The sequence below is a fragment of the Ursus arctos genome, unplaced genomic scaffold, assembly GCF_023065955.2.
Source record: "Ursus arctos isolate Adak ecotype North America unplaced genomic scaffold, UrsArc2.0 scaffold_21, whole genome shotgun sequence".
Taxonomy (NCBI): domain Eukaryota; kingdom Metazoa; phylum Chordata; class Mammalia; order Carnivora; family Ursidae; genus Ursus; species Ursus arctos.
The window spans coordinates 30,156,516-30,181,103 of NW_026622886.1; the positions used below are offsets into that span (position 1 = coordinate 30,156,516).

The following is a 24,588-nucleotide window of genomic DNA, read 5'->3' on the forward strand; positions in this document are numbered from 1 at the left end:
TCATCAGCCTTTTATTGGAGATTTTATTTGGTCTAGACTGACTTGTTACCATACTGTACAGTCTTCCCATTTTCATCTGTTAAAATAAAGCTTTTTCTTGAGACAACTTATTTGAAAATCATGACATCAAAATCGTTCCTGATTTCAACTATTCATTTCATCCAAGTATCTCCGATATATATCTCTATCTCTATCTCCTCGCCTTTAATTTGATCTGCTCAATGTTCATGCCCATAAACATATACACTCATTGCCTAAACTCCTTAAGAAGGGAGTGTGTGTGTGTGTGTGTATGTGTTTGTTGCTGTGGGAAACAAAGACAGAAGAAAAATTATTAAATTTCCTTACTATCTTACAGCCCATTGAATAGTCCTTGAAACAGAGTGAAGTTCCTCCAGGAACTCAGCTGCCTCAATGCTAATACTTTGCTAAGGGCAAAAGGCAAACTTAGCCAGGCCCCCAGGATCCTGTAAGTCTATTCAGCACACAAAAATTCCTTTGGAAACTTCCTTTATCTCTATCCCCCAAGATGCCTGCTGGCAATCGTCCTCCAAGTATATGACCCACCGATATGCATCTCAAGAGTCTCATGACTGAGTTTTTCCTAAACAGTAACAAATGACCTTTTCCTAACAACAGCTAGCCCCTTCAGGATCCTGGAAACTTTGTTTCCAAAATACCTGGGAGGCTTATGCTATCCTTAACCCCCTCCCAACTTGAAAGTATATCATGGGCCACTCCTCGTGACCCCCATGCAGCTCTTTCCGCCCACTGGTCCTGTCCCCCGTACTTTAATAAAACCACCTTTTTGCACCAAAGACATCCCAAGAATTCTTTCTTGGCCATTGGCTTTGAACCCTAACGTCTTTCCTATATCATGTGTGATGAATAAAAACTTAGCCAGTGATATAGTATACATTTTATAAATTCTCATTTTTATGTATCTCAATTTCCCCACATCATAAAATTTCCTTAGAAAGGAAATAATACATATAATACATCTCATATTTTTATCCAAATGGTGTTTAGGATTTCTATAGCTAAAATGCTGGAATCTATAGCTTCCTCAAAGAAGCCCCCAGCTGCCCACTGGCTTGCAGGTTAGTGACTGACTGATACTTCCCCCTAGATTTACCCTCCTAAGCACTGACTCAACATGTCTGAAAAAGAGAGAAAAAACCTATCCGGTTAGTCCACAAACCAGCTTCCTGGTTCTAATAACTGATCCATTACCAGATAAAGTCAGATATGCAAACCCTCACTCTCTGCCTTGCACCCAGGGGACCTCAATACATATTAGCTCCCTTGTTAGGAATGTGTCAGCTCGGGCTTGTGAAACTCTGAAGGTCAACCATCTGTTACTCCCGTAACAACCTTCCTTCCTTAATCTTCCCGTTGCTATTACTCTGCTGCACATTGCACATTACTTCACAGACAGACCACCTGCCCACCGGTCTTATTCCAGCCTCTCACCTCCCTCCCACTCACATCCTATTGCAAGACTTGCCTCCTGTTAGCATCGCTTAAAACAAGACACCCACCTGCTCAAAAACTTTGATTAGTCAAGGTCTACAAGACTCAGTTCAGACAAAAACTGCCTTTGCAAGCTCACCACCTCTCCCTCTTCAGCCACCTGTCTCTTCCCTGTCCTCCAAATGAATTTTACCCTTTACTGTCTCAGGCCAGACTCACACATATTCTTTTTCTCTCCTCTTGGATCCCACAACATCACTCTCTTCAACTGGCTGAATCTCAGCCAAGCTCTAACTCAAACCTCAACTCCAGGAAGTCCGCTTCAGCCACTCCAACTAAAAGAAGTCACTCCTTCTTCTAACTCAGGGGTCTGTGAACAATGGTTGAGAGCCGAACCCCACCCACAGCACGTTTCTGCCGAGTTTTACTGGGATGCTGTCCTGTCCTCTGCTGACGTAATGCGTGAGGCTGCTCGAGTGCTGAAACAGCACAGCTGAGGAGTCGCTGCAGCCACCTGTAACTCGCAGTGCCTGAAACAGTCACTGTCTGGTAACTTACCGGAACACGTAATCCACCCCTCCCAGGTACCCCTCTTCACCACTGTGCTTCCACCACCATTCCCGGAAGTATGTACCTTACAAAGCTACTATGTGTTCCATCCATTTGGTAATTATCACTCATTATCCAGTTCTCAGGATAGTACCTGGCATATAGTAGGGAGTTAATAAATATATGTTAATGAATAAATTGGTTATTATTTTCCTTGTATGTCTTATACACCCAAATATATGGCAAGCTAACTTGAAAGGTACGCACCTAAACTTATATTTTATATTCCTCACTGTACCTAGCAAGATGTTTTTCACATAAGATTGACCCCAAAGTCAATTTTTGGTTTTACCTATATATGCCAAAGAAAACACAAATTTTAAATATCCCACTTGAAAGGAAGATCTCCTAAGTAGAGGTCACTCTTGGATGGTTCATTCCCAGATAAATATGGCTGTACTGTATGTAGCTACTACTTGATTTCTTCAAATAAAGCGCTTACCTTTGCATGATCAATACGACTGCTTAGTTCTTTGGATGCAAATCCCCCAAATATGAGACTGTGGATGGCTCCTATCCTTGCACACGCCAGCATGGTATACATCGCCTGTGGGATCATGGGCATGTAGATAACCACAGTGTCACCTTTCTTGACACCATGTTTGACCAAAACACCAGCCAGCTTAGAGACCTATAACAAAATCATTACATCAGCAAAGTGTTTTCTGTGTTATTTCACTAAACTTCCAAGTTAAGACAGTAGCACAAGAAGATGATCACCGTCTTGGTAGTGGTTTAAAGAAGCCTGAGTAACACATATTTGATGATGATGTAAGCTTAGATAGTAACAGTAATAAAAGACACCTGTATTACAATAATTGACTATAAACCAACTTACTATCATTGTGTCATATGAACTCTGTGGCTTAAATTACTTTAGTTATTCATTCAGTAACATATTTACTGAGCAACTGTGATGTACCAGACATTGGGTTCAAGTCGGGAACACAACAAAGAAAAACAAAGACACAGATATGTCCCTGTTGAGCTCTTATGCTAAAGGGGGAATCTGTCCAGTGAACAGAAAAGTAACACAATGGCAAATGTGGGCATATGTTGGGTTAACTATTGAAAAAGACAAGTATGTGTTAGGAAAGAAACCATTATCATACACTTATAAGGTGAACTGTGTTCCGATTTTAAATATCAGGTAACTGAGATTCCGATATAACAAACAGCTAACCTAGGACCAGAGAGGGAGTAAGTGATGTAGCCAGGATACCATCACAAGTCTCTCAACCTCATATGCTTTGTCCTTTCTGCTGCCTGAAGCCAATTATTTTTTCTTTATAGTTTTTTATACGAATTATCTATACAAAGTGACCTCCCTCTACATTGAGACTAAACATATAAACTTCTTTATACTTTTAGCATATGTTTTGGGGACCAAAACAGAATGTGTAAAATAGACCTAAGTGAAAGAAGTTCAAATTCTTTCATTTAAAAAATGTATATTGAGCACCAGGATATGGCAGATACATCCACAAACAAATCAAGACAAAGATCTCTGTCCTCAGAGAACTTATATTTCAGCAGAGTAAATATTTGCAATAAACGTAAGTAGAGTATGTTTTATGTTAAAAGTAGTCAGTACGGGCGGGGGGGAGTAAAACAAAGTAGAGGGATTGGGAGTGAGGGGGAGACGATTCTCAATGGGACGGCGAGGGTAGACCTCACTAAGAAAGTGGCATTTCATGGGGCGCCTGGGTGGCGCAGTCGTTAAGCATCTGCCTTCGGCTCAGGGCGTGATCCCAGCAATCTCCTCCTAGAGGAGAAGCCTGCTTCTTCCTCTCCCACTCCCCCTGCTTGTGTTCCCTCTCTCGCTGGCTGTCTCTCTCTGTCAAATAAATAAATAAATCTTTAAAACAAAAAAAAGAAAGAAAGTGGCATTTCAGCAAGGACATGTACACGTTAAGAATAAGTGGATATCCCTCAGGAAGCTCTTTCAGGCAGAGAGAATACCAGCACAAAGGCGTAAGGGGGATCATCTGTGATGTGATGGAGTAATAGCAACGAGACCAGGGAACTAGAACAGAAAGAACAAGGGAGAAAGTGGTCAAGGGGTCGTAGATCGGGTCAGAGAGCTAACGAAAGGGCCTGTAGGGGTCCAATGGTCGATGGGAAGGTCTACAGCTTGCCCTTGGATGTGGCTGTTCAAGATAATGAACAGAGGAGCCCTGAGACAAGGAATTGGGCCACAGGGCTATTTATGGATCCTTTCATTTCATTCTGCCTCTCCTACTTTTTCAGCAAGCTCAAAGGATTTGGTATCCTGATCATTCTTCCTTTTTCTCTTTATTCACTTCTTCTGTGCAGATGAAGAAAGATGTGGTCAAAGGGCTCTGGTGAAAGATAGAAAGTAACAACTCTCTTAGTGTTTTGTTCTCCCCTATTTGCACAGTATAATTTCATGCTATTTTTTAAGAACTCAAAGCTGCCCAGCAGAAAGTTATGAGAAAGATATACCAAAGTGATATATAAATCACCAACTTAAATTCTATATGGAGCTCAAGACCAAGAAAAACACTTTAAAGTTATATCCAGACGCTCAGGGTGCAATCCCCGTAGGAAGTGGCCATGCTCTGTGATCACATTACTGGGTATCCCATTTAGGGTACAGCACTAGGAGACACCCATGAGATGAGTTTGTCCTATTTACAGCTATAACTTCAGCATCTTGTATAGTGTCTATTGTTGAATAAAAATGATCTTCATCCAAGACCCAGTCTAGCAGTAACTCAGTAACTTTATATTCCAGTCTCACTTCACAATGTTGCTGGAAGATGCCCCAAACTTTTCTGTCCTCTGAAAGAAATGATATCAATGAATTCAAGAACTTCTTTGGAAAAAAAAAGATTTCAAAATGACCAAATGTGACCCCAACATGTATTTTAGTTGGAGTCATGTCACATCTTTTAAAAAAATGAGCCAACATATTAAAATTAGGTTTCATATACAAATCCAGATTACCAGGTTTTTCTGAAAACCTGTAAAGTCTAGCAACCCTGGGCCTCTGTTCTTGAATGGCAGCAATCAATTAACCCTGATCAGCAGCCACTACGTTGAACTCACCATTCCCTGGGGCCATTAATCACAAAGCATAAATTTTTCTTTCCATTTGAATTTAAAATATATTCTTCTACATCCTGTTTGTGTTATATGCTTACGCCATAGTTCTATAACCATAAAGGTGTGATACACACTGATAATGAATTTTTTCCCCACCCATTTCTCCCATTTATATTATCTGCTTGGCTCAATCATCTGAATTGTGAACCACTTCCCTGAACACAATTAAGAAATTAGGCTGCACCAGGTCTGTATAACCACTAGATGGCGGCTGTTTGGCCTTGTTAACCTTGCTTTCTGCAGCCACTCAATGTTTTGATACTGTGCTAACCACATCAGAGCTGCCATAGAGAAAAAAGGTTTACATGATCAATAGAGAAAATTTCTTTTTCAGTAGTGTCCAGGGCTAACGGTCACTCCAGTAAAATTTTACACTGTAAATTGTAAATTATATACTTATATGAAATTATATATGTATGTCTACATATATGAATGAAGTTGTATGGGAAAACATTTCTGGTGAGACTTCTAATAAATAGGCATATGAAAAACAACATACTAGCTCATAGCGAGAAAAATAAATGGACATTGGTTTAATAACAAAATATGTGAGGGGCGCCTGGGTGGCTCAGTCATTAAGTGTCTGTCTTCGGCTCAGGTCATGATCCCAGGGTCCTGGGATAGAGCCCCGCATCAGGCTCTCTGCTCACGGGGAAGGCTGCTTCTCCCTCTCCCACTCTCCCTGCGTGTGTTCTCTCTCCCGCTGTGTCTCTCTCTGTCAAATAAATAAAATCTTTTTAAAAAATATGAAAATATGTGGTAATATTTCATTTAAAAATATTTCTTACTATTATTAAATCTAGAGATAGTTGTCAATATGGGAGTCCTAGAAGAGAATACTGAAGTCTTGTTTCAGACACAAATAAAATCATGTTGAAAATAAGTGTAGGCAACAGCAAACAAGAAGAGGAAAAATCTAGAAATCCCAGTCACTTGAGAGTCCATACTCAAAGAAAGTGCTACGAAACGTCAACACAAAGGGCAATTCCATTATTGCTATTTCCCAGCTCATCTTGTTTTTATTGACTTTCAGATGTAAAATTATCAAAGAGAAGGAAATTCAATATCATTTTTGTTCAGTGTTAATATTCTTATCCTACCATAGATATCTGAATGTAAATTTATCATTTCTATTGCTATCCGAAGAGAAAATAGTTAACATACATCTTGTATAATCTATAGTTTCTCAACTAAAGGAAAAATTAAATCATGTGTCATTCACCCAATCCACATTCATTTTTGCACCTTCTTAAGACTGTGTCTTATCAACAATTTAATCATTTTCTATCACTCACACACCACTAAATTGGTTTTCCGTCTGATGTAAAGGGTGGTACACATGCTATGAAATCATGGTCAGGCCACACCTCTCTGCGAGCAGGGGGGTAACTGAGCTGTTAAGGAAACCCGAAGAAATAAAATGAATGTGCATATTCATTTAGATACGACACTGTTTGCTTCTTCCCACTAGAGACTATTTGAATTAATCATTATTTTGATTAATAGCTAATTTAGGAGCATCTGGGTGGCTCAGTCAGTTAAGCACCTGCCTTCAGCTGAGGTCATGATCCCAGGGTCCTGGGATCAAGCCCCAGGTTGGGTTCCCAGCTCAGTGGGGAGTCTGTGTCTCCCTCCCCTTTTTCCTCTGCCCCTCCCCCTGCCTCTGCTCTCTGTCTCGCTCTCTCAAATAAATAAATAAAAACATTAAAAAAATAGCTAATTTGAAGCCATTCAAATGTATAAGTATCCTGTCGTTGATTCAGTTTATATCTGCTATGTATCTGCTATGCATACTATACTGAAGCCAAGTTTGCAGATGCAAAATAGGAAGACATGGTCCTTAAAGCAAAGAAATGCAGAGTCCAGGGGAAAAGAACACAAATAAATAGTAATGACAAAATAAGAAAATGTAACCGCAGATATTTATGTTATGTGAAAAGGTATACACATAGATTTGGTTTAAATATAACACACATGCTTATTTTCGATACAAGTAAAAACTTTACATTTTAAATTTTTAAATGAAAACATACTGGTATAAATAATAAAAAAGAATTTAATAAATTTTGTATATATTCATCCTGCAAAATCTTCATTCAAAAGCAGTTTGTAGGTTAGTATAATTTCATGATCAAATGTCCACAACACAAATATTAAACATTAGGTGAAACTGACCAAAGACTATGTCCTGTAGAGTAAATTAGCACTTGCTTCACAAACAGCAAGTGTGTCCATCTAAAGAAAACCATGTTTGTATGTGAAAGATAGTGTTGGCGTCCAAATTATAGTAAAAAGATAATAATTATGGGCAATTTTAGGGCCATGTCAAAGAAAATTATATGAAAGAGAAGACAAGAGGAAGCATATTTTCAAGCTGCAATGATGTCAAATTGCACACCCTGGTCTAATCAATCACAGGAAATATAACTAATTTAAAAACCAATTATAATATCTGAGGAAGCAGTCTTCTTTTCCTAAGATTCTACTTGAAAAATATTCAGGAACCTTCCCATGGTGTTCTATATAAAACACCTCGAAAGATGGGGAGCAAGCAGGGAATTTACAGGTGGCTGCTCTATAAAAGGTTGAATCAGACTTTTCTAAAACCCAGTAAGCATAGCCAGGGATCCTAGATAACGACACAAATGTGGAATAGCTTCCACAAGGCACAAAGTGATGGCACCCTTTCACTGTCCACAAGCAAACGAACGTTGCTATTATTAAGGAGATTTCAGCTACATGATGCCTATTCACTTGGACCATTTGTCATCTCTTGGTTTCCAATCTTGCCCACTACAGTTTCTTCTTCAGAGAAACCAAAGTGATGGAGCTTCCCATCATACTTTGAATAAAATATAGTCCTGGGGGGCCTGGGTGGCTCAGTTGGTAAGGGTCTGCCTTCAGCTCAGGTCATGATCTCGAGGTCCTGGGATGGAGCCCCATGTCGGGCTCCCTGCTCAGCGGGGGAGTCTGCCTCTCCCTTTCCCTCTGCCCCTCCTCACTATTCATGCTCTCTCTTGCTCTCTCTCTCTCTCAAATAAATAAATAAATCTTTAAGAAAATATATAGTCTTTACAATGGCACACAAGGGCCTACAGGATCTGACTCACGGATACTCCCCAACCTCACCTTCTTCCACTTTCTTCACTGCTGGCCTCCTGGCGCCCCCTGATGGGCCAAGTTTGTTCTTGTTCCAGGGCCTCTGCCTGACCTGATTTTCACTCAAATGGGTATGTGGTTCTCTCCCAGTCTCTATTTGGGTCTGTGTCACTGAGTCATCTCCTTGGTGACAAGTAGTTTTCTCTGACAAACATATCTAAAATGGCAGCCCAAGTCACTCTGTAGCGTCATATTTTTCTTCACTTATATTGTATAACTTTTCATTTATGTTGTATTATGTTTTTATTCCGAATGTATCATTTTCCTAATTAGAATGCCATTTCTGTATGAGGAAAGATGGTATCACTTACTACTGTAGTCTATGATGCCCACGGTAGTGCCAAATATCAGGTGTTCCAAAAGTATGTTTTAATAAATAAATAAATTGACTCTATCATTATTCTAGTCCAGAAAAATGAATTCAAAGCAGATGGTCTATTGATGTTGTCTAATTAACTTTCTAAAAGGTCGGAGGTTAGCCACCCTGAAAATAAGACAAATCATCTACTAAGAACCTATCAATGGATGATAAAAAATAAATTAATTAAGCAAATGTCAGAATCAAAGCCATGGACCAGAATTTCAGGTTTCCAAGAAAACCAAGTAAGATAAATGTTTTAAGCAGAGTTTTAGGTGAGTCAGGATATAACCTTCACAGTCAGGCAGCAAACGAAAACAAGATTTTCACTGCATTAAAAAATAAAAATTCCCTGTGGGGCCCCTGGGTGGCGCAGTCAATTCAGTGTCCGACTCTTGGTTTCCGGTCAGGTGGTGATCTCTGGGTCCTACGCCCCCTGTCAGGCTCCGCGGTTCAGCACAGAGTCTGCTTCAGATTCTCTCTTCCTCTCCTTCTGTCCCTCCTGCTTATGCTCTCTCTCTCTCTCCCTCTTTCTCTCAAATAAATAAAAATAATAAAAATTTTAAAAAATTAAAAAGATGTAAAAAAGTAAAAAGTAAATAAATAAATAAAAATCCCCAATGTAAAAAGAAAAGCACAACGTAGAGCAGACAAGTGATATTTTTGGAAATAATTATTTCTCTCAGACAAGGATTAGATTTTTCTTTACTTTTTAACGGATGAGTAACTGTTCTTTTTCATGAATGCATTCAGTATATAATATGAGCTTATGCTACAAGGCCTGTATTAGACGCTATGTTGGGAAAAAAACAAATACATAAATAAAATATTACCCTTATCCTCAAGGAATATTACTCTGGTCAAGAAATACACTAATAAGTAGATACACTAATAAGTAATGTAAAAAGCAAAAACAAACTCGTGTATGGAGAAAGTGTCCTGGACTTCAAATCATGGAGAAATAGCTTCTGGCACAGAGGGAAGTGAAAAGAAGTGAGTTTCCACTTCAAACAATCTCAAAAAATCTGGCTGAGAAAATTCAAGAGGATTGGTTGTCTTGTTGTTATTTTGAGTTGATGCTCAGACATTTTTATTTTGAATGCATGACTCTACACACGAGGAAAAGGAAGCTAGGAAATATTAAAATGTTGCCTTCTCGTTTAATTTATCCCTTCCTACAGTATCTATTAAACTGGTCTAATATTTTCTTTACGTGGCATATTCTCGGAATCTAATCTAACTTACAATCTACTCAGTTGAGAGGTTATTCAAAACAGAGTTTTAGCCACAATTTCGGTAAGAATTTAAATCAGTCGTTGGTGCCTACTCATCTACGATTTCAAATGAAATACAAATGTGTCTGCTAAAACATATTGTACAACATGGCATTATACAAAAGAGTTCCCAAAAATAATAAGGCTTATGGGGAAATAAGGTTGAGCTAGGACTCAAAAATCAACATAACTGGAGCTCTTTAACATTAGTAAAAATACTATGACAGCCTCATGTTCCATAGATCAGTTACAGGCTTGAACAGTGGGACTCATGCTTCCTGTTCTAAGATATTCCACAGCATTCGCTTCCCCACTTCCTTACAAGAAGGACTAGTCAAAACAGCAGGGTAGATTATGTAGCAGGATCATTAATTATTTTTAAAATGGGAGAGTATCTTCTTAGCTTTAGATTCTTAAAACCACTTAACTCATCAACACTAGCACTAAAGAATCTTCATCATTTTGTTTAGGTTTTCAGATATAGATAAGGTGTTCTCTTTTAATTGTGAGACAGTCACTCCCCGACTTGCTAACAAGGTAACAATCCAACAGGAAAATGAATGGCCAAAAGACTGAATGGGCACTTTAGAAAAGTGGAACGAATGGCCAATAAGCACAGGAAAAAGGAGCTCAATTTCAGGAGTCATTAGAGAAGCGTAAATTAAAACCACAATGCAATATCTCCACACATTCACCAGAAAGGCCCAAATTAAAAAACACTTGGACTTCTCAGGACCACCTGTTGACAACTGGCATTCTCGTGCACTGCGAGTGGGAATGCAAATCAGTACAACCAGTTTGGAAAACTAGTAAATGAAAGAATCTCATACACAAAAAGTTGGATAAAAAAGCCAGATGTAGATGGGTACATTCTATTATTCAATTTACACAAAGTTCAAAAGCAAGTAATTGTCATCACGGATGGTGTGTAGATGTCTGAACAATAATCCCATAAAGGCTGAACAAGAAATAACTAAAATGAAGCAATAATACATGCTTCTGGGGGCTGGGATGTTCTGTCTCCTGATCTGGTTATGTGGGTGTGTTCTGTTTGTGAAAAATCTAACAAGCTTTATACTTATGCTCTGTGTACTAATCTGAATGTATATGACATTTCATTCTAAGTTTAAAAAATGCCACTCTAAGAAAAAAACCAACACAAAGCACTATAAATTCAATCTCATACTGGCATCATTCACCTACTCACCGAGCACGGAGGAGGTAATTCACCTGACAGAGATATACCTTTAGCAGAGCTGACTGTAGTACAAGTGAAGTTTGTATTGCTTACTTAAGAAGTTTAAAGAAAGAAAACTAAGCATATGCCCTGTTGTATCCCTTCTCCTCAACAAGGCGACCACTGGCAGGGCTGAATTTCTGCATGTCCTGGTTTTTGCGTGTTAGGTTCTTGCTTAAAGAAATGCTGATGATGTGACAGACAAAGAAATATCAGATTCTCTTACCCTGAAATACATCTGAGAAGATGGCATTCATACTTTGAAAAGAGCATCCTAAAGGGCAAAGTTGGAGGAAAGACTTCTCCTGGGACATGGCCCTTGACTTCAGAGTAATTTTATCTTTCAAATTATTCAACCTTCATAATTACAATCACCAACATAATTATAATTCAAAGAATTACCTTCAGTGGAAGTAACAGACACTTTCATTTTGTAAACTAGGAAAATTTAGCACACACTGGTTTCATCAATTTTCAGTGTGTACATACATTTGTGAAAATTTCTCAAATGCCTTTTAGTGGTCACATTTTTATTTAGCAAATAAATAAATAAGAATTCACAATTGGGGGTGCCAGGGTGGCTCAGTCAGTTAGCCTTCGGCTCAGGTCATGATCTCAGGGTCCTGGGATCTAGTCCCGCATCGGGCTCCCTGCTCAGTGGGGAGCCTGCTTCTCCCTCTTCCCCCTGCTCATGCCCTCTCTTGTCCTATTTCTCCCTCTCAAATAAATAAATAAAACCTTTAAAAAAAATAAAAATAAAACAAATTTTAAAAATCACAATTGTTTGAATACCAAAAAAAGCAAACTTACCACACACAAATGGAGGTAAACTCAAAATGAAATTAGAGATAGAGAAAATAAATTTAAAATAGGAACTTCTAAAAATGATGAATACTGTATATAATGTATACATCCAAATACAAACATAAACTCACACACCCCCCTTTATTTCACTGAGGTCTGACATAACCACGAACTTGAAAAGAGCTACCAAGAGGAGGACACAATGAACACATACATTTTTCCTAGAATGCAGATCTGAGTTGTAAGTGTGGAAAATTCATGGAGGAAATATTCATCTTGAACTTCCAAGACAAATGTAAATAAGCTACAATTCTTCACAGACAGTAAGAGGTCAGAATTTACTTAGAAAGAAGCTCATGTTATATTAGTGATATAATTCAAAGATAAGAAGTTCCCACAATAAAGGAAGCTAGAGTCATTTAGAAATTTCAAATCATATTTCCTTCATTCATTCCTTCATCATTCAACACATGTTCACTATGTACCAGTCCCTGCTCTGTGAACAGAGCAAAAGCCCCTTCCCTCAAGGAAAGTACATTCTAGAAGAAGAAACAACACAAAAGAAGATAGCTAAGTAAAATAAATCAATGGTACTGAGTAATAAATGGCAAAATTAAAAAGAAAGCAGAAAGAGAGGTCTGAAATGGTGTGGACATGGGAACATTTGTATTTAATATGGCCAGGGAAAATCTCATCCAGCTACCATGGAAAATAACATCCAGGTACCATGAACCATAAGATATCTGGAAGAAACACTGTCTCAAGCAGAAGGCAGGTAAGTCCAAAGGCTCTAAGTTGGGAGTGGAGCAAGCTGGAAGTTAACTTCAGGAGGCAGTGGGGCTGGGTGTGCAATGCAGTGGGGCTGGGTGTGCAATGCAGTGGGGCTGGGTGTGTGGTGCAGTGGGGCAGGGTGTGCGGTGCAGTGGGGCTGGGGTGTGCAATGCAGTGGGCAGGGTGTGCGGTGCAGTGGGGCTGGAGTATATGGTGCAGTGGGGCTGGGGTGTGCGGTGTAGTACAGTGGGACTGGGGAGTAAGTCACAGAAACTGATCATGCAGAACCACAGGTCACAGGGAGGAGTGGCTTTTGTTTTTTCTTTCCATGCTCCTAGGATAAAGTACAAATCTGTCATGTGGCACTCAGAGTTCTCGGAGTCTGGTTCACCAGAGCCCTATCTCCCTAACCACTTGTGCTTATACTTTATGCCAAAGCCACCGCAGAGGCACGAGGTTCTCCCTGCCCTGAATATCTCTGTATGCGCTATTCCTTGTGTCTGCAGGACTCTCCTTCCCACGACTTCCCTTCCCACTTCTGGTCGTTGGGGCTAATTTTAGGCATTGACTCTTGCAGAAAGCCTTTCTATGCTGTATTAACAGTTGGCTGAGCTGCATGCCTTCCCATGTGTTTCTACAGAACATAATACTACCGTCTAACATAACCTTTATTAGATTTACATAGGGTTCTTAGCTCCTTAAAATTAGGGAATGGGTGCATTTACCTCGTATCCCTTGTTCCCAACAGGGTTTGGCATACAAAACAAACATTTGTTGAATGAATGAACAACGGATCTTGAACCAGGCTCGAATCTCTGTCCAAAAAATCTTAATAAAGGCTTGCGTAAATTATCAGATCTACATAAAAGGTGACAGTTTTGGAAAAGCTCACCTTCTGAATCATTCTGTAAAATCTTCAGATCCTTCATGTCACTGAAACAATTTAGCCTAAAACATGTCTGTCCCCTAATTAAATAAGAAATGCTAACTAACTTAATCAAGTTTTACTTGGCCAGAAACTCCCAGTAGAAATGAGACAGGGGAGATTAAAACAAGTAAAGTACAAAGCCACTTCTCTTTGTTTGTTCTCAATGGCATTACCATTAAATCTTTCTTTCTCTGTCTTCTCTACTTAATAAAATAAAGGCCACAGGGAACCAGGAGCAGGTAATCAAAGTGGAGCACAATGCCTCCCTCTTTCCTAACACTTCTTCCTTTAGTACTTTAGAGAAGAAAAGCCTGGGGAATCAGAAGCTGTCAGCAGGTGAGAGAAACAGGCCTTTTAAGTACTTTGATGTCAGGCTAAACTGAAACCAATGAACCAGTACAAACCTCAAAAGGGTCTAAGAAGTCTAGACTCAATATTAGAAAATCAAGATGAGTTAGCAGAAATGCTTCTAAGCAAAATGTGTATGCGTTTATCATACATACTTATGCAACTGATTTAAAAAAAAAAAACAGCAAAACTCTCCTTAGTTTGTTTCTCTAAAGCTTTCTCTTTGGCTCTGATGATTATGTGTCAAATTCAATATTGGTATAGATAGTATTTGGAAATATATAAGTAAGCTTTCTAATCTGTATGCTACTTAAGATTCACCCATGTATTGGGCCTTAATATTAATAAAATGAAACAGTGACAATATGCCCAAATCATAGGAGTAAGTTTTAAATCATAGACAAACCCTCATCTAAAAGCCAAAAATGCAAACCTAAAATAAAACACAGGGTACAGCAGGTTATCGGGAAATTTACATTATCTCCTATAATAAAACGCGGCCTCAGATGAATAACAGGGTCATTTGCTAATGGAGTTCTTTCTCTCCTCAGCCCCAGTGTGAGCTCTGTTTCTGTATAATTTATTCTGAAAATAGAGTTCACACTCACAGACCAATACAAAGTACCCAACAGCGTAATGGTGGCATTATTTTGTTTTGTTCTGTCTGGGGCTGCCTAACATTTGAACTCCCTTCTTATTGGATTGGAATTCCTCCAGTGTGTGTCCTAGAGGGGGCCAGGGCCCCAATTCCTACTATGAAATCAAAAGAAGAGAAGACATTTCTTCCGCCACTGCCTGGTACTTTAGGCATGTAACCTAAAACTGGCCAACTAGGTATCCCTACTCTGTCAGTCTAGGGGGTTAACTCAAGTCAGCAAGTCTAGTTACTAGACAATTTGTGGGGTCTCCTTAAATTTTTACCTCTGCCTCTTCTCCCTTGGGGTGTGTCATTTTTCTGAACCAGGTTTTTCAGTCTTCCCTTTTCATGAATTCCTCTTATGTTTAAATCAGCCAAACCTGGCATTCACTGATACAACCAGGCTGATAGCCAGCTTGAGCAAAACTGGCTTTAAGTTCTCTCTTATTGCTTGCAACAACTCAGGACTGAGACATTGGAATGTCCCAGTTGCCTTTCTTTGAAATCTGTTAGAAGTCTAAACCGGAACATTGTTGATGCAAAAGGATATAATTTCAGGGAGTCAAGGAAAGTTGACCAACTTTTCTAAAAATCAAGTAGAAACCCTAAGTAGGTTAAAAAAGCAAAAGAAGAGAATGTGCTTTCAAAAGCCTTAATTTAAAAGCAAATGCTTCCAAACCCTAGTATAACCAACTCTGTTCCACCATTAAACCTTTCTCAACTAGTTCTCAACTAGTAACCATTTTGCCACCCAGGAGACATTCAGCAACGTTTGGAGACATTTTCGGTCATCACAACTGCGGGAGGTGTGCTACTGCATTTAATGGGTAAAGACCAGGAACTCTGCTAAGCATCCTACAGTGTACATAACAGTCCCCATAACAAAGAATCCTCTGGCTAAAATGTCAATAGTGTCGGGGCGCCTGGATGGCTCAGTCAGCTAAGCGTCCAACTCTTGATTTTGGCTCAGGTCATGATTTCAGGGTCATGAGATCGAGCCCCATGTTGGACTCCGTGCTCAGTGGGGAGTCTGCTTCTCTCCCTCTCCCTTTGCCCCTCCCCCCACACTCTCTAAAATTAATTAATTAAAATAAATAAATAAATAAAATGTCAATAGCAACAAAGTAGAAACCCTTCCCTACACTTTTATCTTCCTTTAAACCATATGTAAATAAATGCCCCCCTAGAGCTAGAATATGTGTTCCACAGTCCGCAATACCCAAACACTTTTATAATTACTTCCGAAACCTCATTTCTACCCTAATGTTAAAAATAAAAATCTCATAATTCATCTGTCAACATTGTGATTCACCCAAGAACTACACAGATGGGAAAGAACAAACAAACAAGAAAAAAGAGCAAATAAGGAAAAGGCACAGTATGTAAAAAAGACCTGTAAAGGGCGAGGAGGGCTGGACAGCATGACTGGAAAACCAAGGTGAAGAACAGTTGTGTGCATGGCCAAGAAGGTCTGGAAATGAAGCTTGGGGAAATGCTTCATTCCAAATGGCTTCTACATCCCAGAGGTCCAGATTTTACTCTCTAAGTAATAGCAATTTCTAAGGAAAAGTTTTTAACTAGTTGTTTCTTAAGGAGGAAACTGGTGTCACATTAGGTGGTGATCTAACAGGAGGGGAGGCTGGTAGCAGGGAAGCTGGGAGGTTGCCTCGCTACTCCGAGAGCTGAAAAATAGCTGAACTAATGTGATGGCAACGTAGGTGGAAGCAAAGGCCAGGAGAGGACTTACACGTATTCTTAGAGGCTTGCTAAGCTCTCCCTGTAAAGGCAGCCTCTTCCAGTACTGTAACATATAAAGGCTAAAGGCTATCTGAATGAGTTAACATACCTCTAGTTTTTCCAATGTGCATCAAAAGGAATGTAGGTCAATGAATTAAGCGAAGTAAAGGTTACACAATGTAAATGCAGATTATTTAAGTAATTTCTATATGATTTCCAAATAACACATACAAAACATTTATGATATTACCTGCTCCAGAACCTCTTTGTAGGTGATAGTTGCTTTAGTATCTGTAACAGGACTGTCGTAGATGATAGCAATCTTATCTCCTTGACCATTTTCAATATGACGATCAATGGCATTGTAACAGATGTTAAGCATTCCTTCCACAAACCTGAAAAATTGGAAGTTAAGGGTTAATAATTCTTTCCAAAATATATTGTTGCTTAACTAGTTTCTATATTTCTAGTCTGGCATCACTGACCTTAAAATAGTGTTTCCCCATGCGTGTTATGCCAGGTAATGATGTCTACAAAGGAGATAGTTAGGATGGTACAGAAGGGACATTTTTTTTTTAAAGATTTTATTTATTTACTTGAGAGAGAAAAAGTGCACAAGCACAAGTTGGGGGAAGGGTGAAGGGAGAAACAGACTCTACACTGAGCAGAAAGCCAGACGTGGGGCTCGATCCCAGGACGCTGGGATCATGACCTGAGCCGAAGGCAGCCCCTTCATTGACTGAGCCACCCACACATCCCCAGAAGGGACATCTTTATTTTAATAAATATGTATTTATTTTGATGTGCACTAGAAAAAGATATACCTCACACTTCAAGGGGATAACTCTGTGGGTTTTATTGCTTAGGACCAAACTAAGTATAGAGCACCAAAATAATCTAGGTTACATGGATGAAATGACTTGTATATAAGAGCAGAGCAGGCCAAGCAAACATTAGGCTGAGAGGACAAATGGCAGATGTGTGACTGAGTTTAGGTATCTGCTATAAAAAGACAAACTTACTGGAAAATTCAATTCTTCTTTAAAAGAGCTAGATACATATTTTTTTTTGCTTCAATTAAGTGCAATGCCTCCAGTTGCACAAAGAATAGATAAGCTCTATTCTGCATCTTTGAGGTGTTTCATAATTTAAATAAAGAATGGACATGCATATAAAATTTTCATTAATTTTTTCAAAGACCTTTGCAATTTAGTGCTTTTCATCTCCTAATTGATCAATGCTTCCCTGTGAAAATATGGACATCGTGTAGATAGATGGAGATACTTCTTAAGGAACTAGATCTCATTTTCCCAAAAGAAGAAGCTTTGCATTTGCCACTTGTTTGGGAGGAGGGGATTAGAATAAAGTATTCAAATACAGCAGTGGTCTACTTGTCCCAATGTCAGACTAGCAAATATTCTAACAATGCAAAATAACAAGAAAAAAAAAAAAAAACATTGATGCAAGAAGACAAAGTCTTGTCAGATAGCAGAGGATCACCATCAGGTGCTCACTCAAAAAGCCCTGTGTGAAATGAGGCAGTGAATTAAAAGCAGCTAGAGATTAGTGGCAGCATTAAGAAATTACACATAGAGAACTCAGCAGGAGGAGGGATCACTTAACCAGGGTCAAATGACCCTACACACTTCAATAATCAGAATATGACAACCTGACGGCACAGCACAAGAAGTTATTCATGTAAAGATTCTTAATCGCCAAGTGTGATAGATTCAATGTTTGTTCAAAAATATTGTCTCTTCCCCTTGCCCCCACCTCCATGAGCCCCTTGCTGTGGGCTCATCCGCGGAGCACGCTTTGCTGAATCAGCAGATATGATTCCAATAGAGGCCCGAAAGCTCTTCTACTTCCTCTAGAAGAGCTTCCAGGTACCCCAGCTGCCTCCTCAGCCTCTTACCCAAAGCAGATATTTAGAGCCCAAAAAGGAAGCAGGGAACCCAACCCAGTCAGATGTATGTCTTGGAGCCATGTTTCCAGTCATGGCCATCCTTGATCATCTGACCACATGACGACCTAGAGATCCATGGAAATAACTGCTGAATAGGTTAGGATTTGGACATTTTTAGGGTTGCAGGATATGCAGCATAACTGTGGCCATAATCGGCTAATATGCCCAGAAAAAAAGGTAGTTTGCTCAACATTTTGTGGCAGAAATAAAGAAAGATATTTTATAGGCTTTTCCCGCAAAACATTTATTTATATATTTTTTTTTGGTTTCGCTTTCTGTTTCTCAAACAGAGTAGGAATATTGGCTTGCTGGAACACTTTATCGATGTTGTCATTGTTCTCTTTCTTTTTATATACAACTTCTACTCTACCACACTTTGTGCCCAATAATTAATTATGCTCATGACAGTGTACAAAAACGGGGCCCCCTCAATACCAAAACATGAAGAATTCACTTTATCATTTGCCGACTGTTCTCCTACTTCTTTACTTATTCCTTCTCAATATCTTTCATTGAAGCTTCTTCCTCTGTCAAATCTTTGACCAAGATTCCTAAAGTTCCATACCCATCCCTTGGCTCACTCTGCATACACTCCCTGGGTAATCTTTATACTCATATGGCTTCAACTTCCAGCTTTAGCTCCAGCCCTGACCTCCTTTCTGAGCTCTGGACCCTTATAGCCAACAGTTTGCTGGACATTGAAGGGTTCCAGAATAAGCCTCCCTAAAACATGCCACTTTGACATGTGGGTTATTTTGAGCAGAAGATAATCAAGGCCCAAAAGACTCAGGAAGACCTTTAACTTCCTCCCCTTACATGCTTCTAAGAATTTAGTTAGAAGGCTGGTCCAGGAAAAGATTTATCACCAAAGATAACTACAGAGAGTATGGGCTAGGCATGGTAGGCTGTGGAGGAAGGGCATGGCAGGGCTTATTTGTTCAAATTCCTCTCTGTGTTCCATGGTGTCTGCAAACAAGATTTGCTCTTTTCATCTTCCCATGAATTGTCTTCCTTCCTTTTGAAGCTCTAGGCCCCCCACCCCCTTCACCTTAGCTCAGGATGGCATATAAGCCTCAACAGTCTGTCTTCGAATCTCTGATGTCTGTGTGAGGCTCCCATATATTTGAAATTAGTTTTTCTCCTGTTAATTTCCGTTATGTCAATTTAATTAATAGATCAGCCAAAAGAACCTAGAAGGATAGAGTAAAAAAATTTTCCTCCCCAACGACACCTCTATTTGTAAAGAATAACATGTCCAAAACTATAGTCATTTTCACCACACCTCAACCCATTGCCCCACCCCAAATGCAAACCCTCCCCTGCTCCTGTTTTCCATATTTCAAGGAATAACTTTGCACCCAAGGACCTGAATTAGAAACTCCAGAGTCAGATTTGATCCCTCATTCTCTACATTCAATCGGACATATGTAACATCACATTAATCTCTGGAAATGTTCAGTTTTCTCACTGATAACCTGGGTTAGAATTACTGTCTCCTAATTAATCTCTCTGCCTCGGGCCTTAGCCCATCCTCTCAAGTCATCTCCCTATGCTATTAGAATGTGTTTCCTCAATAAGTCAGACTGAGAAAGACAAATTCCACATGATTTCAGTCTTATGTGGAATCTAAAAAAACAAAACAAATGAATAAACAAACAAAAAGGAGTCAGACCTATAAATACAGAGAACAAACTGATGGTTGCCAGAGGGAAGGAGGTGGAGGGGATGGGTGAAGGTAAATAGGAGATACAGGCTTCCAGGTATGTAATGAATAGGTCATGGAGATGAAAGGCACAGCATAGGGAATATAGTTAATGATATTATAAATGGCATTTTACAGTAACAGATGGTAGCTACGCTTGCGGTGAGCACAGCATAATACAGAGAAAAGTTCAATCACTATGTTGTACACCTGAAACTAATGTAACAGCATGTGTCAACTATACTCAAAATTTTTTTTTAAGTTTTTAAAGAATGTTTTTCCTCAATGTAAATGTTGTCATACCAAATAGTGCTCAAAGTTATTTAATACTGTTCCTTGAAGTTCAGAATAAAAACTATGTATCTTCTGATGGCATGCAAAACCCATTCATCTCGGCTTTATTTCTCCCCATCCAACTTCCCACATTCCAGCTTCAATGAATTACAAAATTTGTAATTCCTGAATCCAGTCAGCTTCTCTTTCTGTAGCTCTCCTTTACCTTTACCACCACCCTCCCCCAAGCAGTTCCACATCCACATATCTTTACCACAGAACTTATCACATTGCATTGACAAATGGTCTACTTACTTATGTTTCCTTCATTTAACTGTAATCTACCTTATAGCAGACACAATGCCATATTCTTCTTACAGTCCTAGGATCTACTACAGCAGTTCTCATATTAGGCATTCAATATATATTTGATAAATGAATGAATAAAAATACTAGTAAATGTTCAAGAAACACTAGATTTAGGATCCAGGTAGAGTAGCGAGGGTACTTTTTACTATCTCATTTTGAAGTTGAGAGAACAGAGACTTAACAAGAAAAATTCCCAGGATATTTGGCAAAAAATTGGATAATGCCATACCTGAAACCCAAGTCTTTAGACATCTAGACACACATCAGTATTAACATCATCTTAATTAATTCATTTATAAATAACTTATTTTCTCTCCTCAAGTTCACTGATTCTTTCCTCTGTGGTGTCCATTCTGCTGTTGAGCCAATTCAGCAACTTTTTATTTTGGTAACTGCATTTTTCAGTTCTAAAATTTCCACTTGGTTTTTCTTTATATCTTGGGTTTCTTTGCTGAAGCTTTCTATTTCTTTATTGTGACTTAAAAAAAATTTTTTGAGTATGTTTATAATTGTCTGTTGAAGCAGTTTTTTTTTGATGGCTGTGTTAAAATCCTCATCAGATAGTTCCAATCTCTCTGTCATCTCAGTGATAGCATCTATTGATTGTTTTTCTCACTCATGTTAAGATTTTCCTGGTTTTGGGAATGACAAGTGATTTGCGATTGTATCCTGGACATTGTGGATATTTTATTATGAAACTCTGGAGCTTATTTAAAGATCCTATTTAAATTCCAGACCTCCTCTAACACTGTGTCAGTGGAGGAGAGGAATACATCATTACTACCAGGTACAGGTGTTAGTCCCAGTTCCCCTAATGGCCTCCTCTGACACTGGCGGGTGTGAGGGGTATCTCATTACTGCTGGATTAGGGTGAAAGTTCAGGATCCCACTAGGCTTCCATCACACACTATCCTGGCTGAGAGGAGGCACCTTTTTATCGTTCCCCCACATGGTCTCCAATGACACTGTCAGGTGGAAGAGCCTCCTTACCTCTCTACCTTACCCAGAATGAAAGGTCTGACCCCCAATATAACCTTCTCGGACACCATCAGGGGAGGTGGCAATGTTCATGTTCAAGTCTAGACTCTGCGCCAGGTTTTCATGGGTGAGGATGGGATTGCGGTCACAGTTTTTTCTGTAGTGTTTGGCTGGGTTAGGGTGGTTACTGTGCTAAAATCCAGAGACAGGTTTTGGTTGGGGCTTTTTTTTTCTCTACCTATTGGTGTTTCTGGGTGCCTGCCTCTCCAGCACTCAGTCTAGGACATATAAGACAAAAAGTAAACCCAAGGAACTCATTACCATGTCATTCCTCATGTCTCCAAGTTCCTAGATGATTTGGTTTGTTCTCACTACCTTTCAGAGTCTTCTTATGTCTGTTTTATATATAATGTCCTAGGTGTTGATCTGTATTTAACTGGATGAATAGAGGAAAGTACATTTCTCCATCTTGTCCTGAAACCAGAAACTTCTAAATAACATTTATTGATCCCTTACTCTAGGCCAATATAGTATGTGTATTAGCTCATTTAATCAAAACAACTCTGCCTTACGAGGTAGGTACTATTATAAACCCCATTTACCCATGAGGAAACTTATTGGACAGTAACATGCTCAAGGAGCCTGATTAGAGAACCAAGCCCTTAACCATCACAAACTCTACAGCCAATATTCAAAGAACTTTAGATTTTTTTTCAATTATTTGAAAATATGTAGTAGTTTCGTATTTAAGTTATTAATATCCTAGGGTTTTCTTTTTTAAAGATATTTAAAGAATTTTAAGGGTACCCTTTAGGACAGGCAGAAAGGAAATTCAAATAAAGGGCAGGGCCTGCAAGCAGTGTTAAACAAGAGCTGTTGTAGGAGATAACAAATTGGTGTGGCTCTAGAGGTGGTAAGAATTAATGAATATACCACTATAAATTGGCTAGACTTAAAGACTGGTTTACTGTGGCCGACCGGACCAAGTGACTTGCAAGGAGCCTCCCAGCTCAAAGATTTGATTATTCTACTATGACAAGATTCTTATTTCATTTTAAATCAAATCATTTCAGTAAAGGTCAACTGAATGCCTTCTACGTGCTGTCTTCACTGTCCCTTCTAAATTCATGAGCAGGTTTTAAATGGGTTGTCTTCCCAGATTATTAAAGTCACTAATGCCCACTGTAGACAACTGAGAAAATATACTTTGGGGTATTTTATTTTTTATATATGTATATATTTTGCCTCTATGTTTAAGATTGCATTATGAGCCTTTTCCAAGGGCCTGAAAAATTAAAAAAAAAAAAAAATTAATGATGGCATAATATTCCATTCAATGGCTATTCAATAATAATGTTAACCCTGTATTGTTGCAAATTGCCTTTTGTAATACTGCCATTATTTTAAATGATCTTGGAATAATGTTTCTTATAGAGAAATGTTGGTTACATTGTTTTTTATTACATTTGCAGGCAAGATTCCTACAATCAAACACATACATCAAATAATTAAATTCCTTCTGGAAATATTGAATCAATTTATATTACAATCAGCAATACCTGAAATTCCATTTTATCACACTCCTCCAAATACAGATTATTCTCAATCTTCTTCAGTTTGAGAAGTGAAAAATAGTTTTAATTTTGGTTTGACTACTGGTATTAAGCACAATGTCTTATCAGATTTTAAAAGTTCTTTATATTAAACACTGAACTTACATCTGACATTGCCACAAATTATTTTCTCAATTTATTCATTAATTTCAACTCAGTGTTTCCTGACATAAAAATATTTGAAATGTGTATGTAGTCAAATAAACTCATCATTTTCCTTAGCAATTTCTTCCTCTAAGAAAATTCATAATACTCTCTTCTGGTTTCATTTTTTATACTGATCCCTGACATATGCCAATAATTTATTCATATATGTATAAAATCTGTATGTAATATAAGTTATATAGTATATATTATACATATGTATTATATGATATCTGTGTGTGTGTGTATATAGGTATACACAGACTTATATATTTATATTTCCATAATGATGTGGTGGTACAATTATATTTGCTTTTTTATCCATAGTCAATTTTACAAGCATCAGTCTTTGTACAAGAATAAATTTTTGACTAACGCTTACTGTACTCATTCTCTTTCATGATGCTCCATTCTTCACATATGTATTATGCATATATATTCCCATACATAGATATGTGTGTGTGTGTGTGTGTGTGTGTATACACACCAGAGTCTTTGCCAGGGCTATGTAGTTTCTAGATACAACTACTGGAATGTTCTGTCCGTAGAGTCTTGTGAATAGTTCTCTCTTTAAACTCAGTCAGCTTTTAGTTCTGTTAAAGAAAGAAAGGAAAAAACTTCATATTCTTTATTCTACCACATCTCAGCCCTGAATTTCTTCTGCAGAAAATTGAAAGAAATCTGAATGTACCCCACAGCTCACTTGAATAACAGAAAAAAATACGAAACTGAAAACAAATTGATAGCACTAATGGCACCACTAGAAATGGTGCTACCATCAGATCAGAGCAGTGGCAAATTGTGGACTACATGAAGCAAACAGAAGCAGAATGACTGCTAAATCCAGAAGTCATGAAAAACATGGTAGATGCGTGTGTACTGATACGGAAGGATTTCCATGACATCTTATATACTGTCAAGTTAAAATAAAAGAAAGAAAACAATGTGTAGAAAAAATCATAAACCATACCATAGATTACATTTATGGGGAAACTATAAACCCCAAGCAGGTAATAAAAAGGCTCAACAAAAGGCTCTCAATACAACTCTGAAATAACTCCACAATCAGAGGGAGGTGG

General features: G+C 38.5%; 1 protein-coding gene across 1 annotated transcript in view; it reads right to left on the reverse strand.

Annotated features, from left to right (window-relative positions):
- ACSS3 (acyl-CoA synthetase short chain family member 3) overlaps positions 1-24,588 on the reverse strand; it is a 148,715-nt gene that overhangs the window by 97,279 nt on the left and 26,848 nt on the right. The window contains exons 2-3 of the mRNA XM_026499959.4: positions 16,715-16,859; positions 2,525-2,713 (exon numbers count right to left, since the gene is read on the reverse strand). Of these exons, the coding sequence (XP_026355744.1) occupies positions 2,525-2,713; positions 16,715-16,859 (334 nt within the window). The remainder of the gene's footprint in view (positions 1-2,524; positions 2,714-16,714; positions 16,860-24,588) is intronic.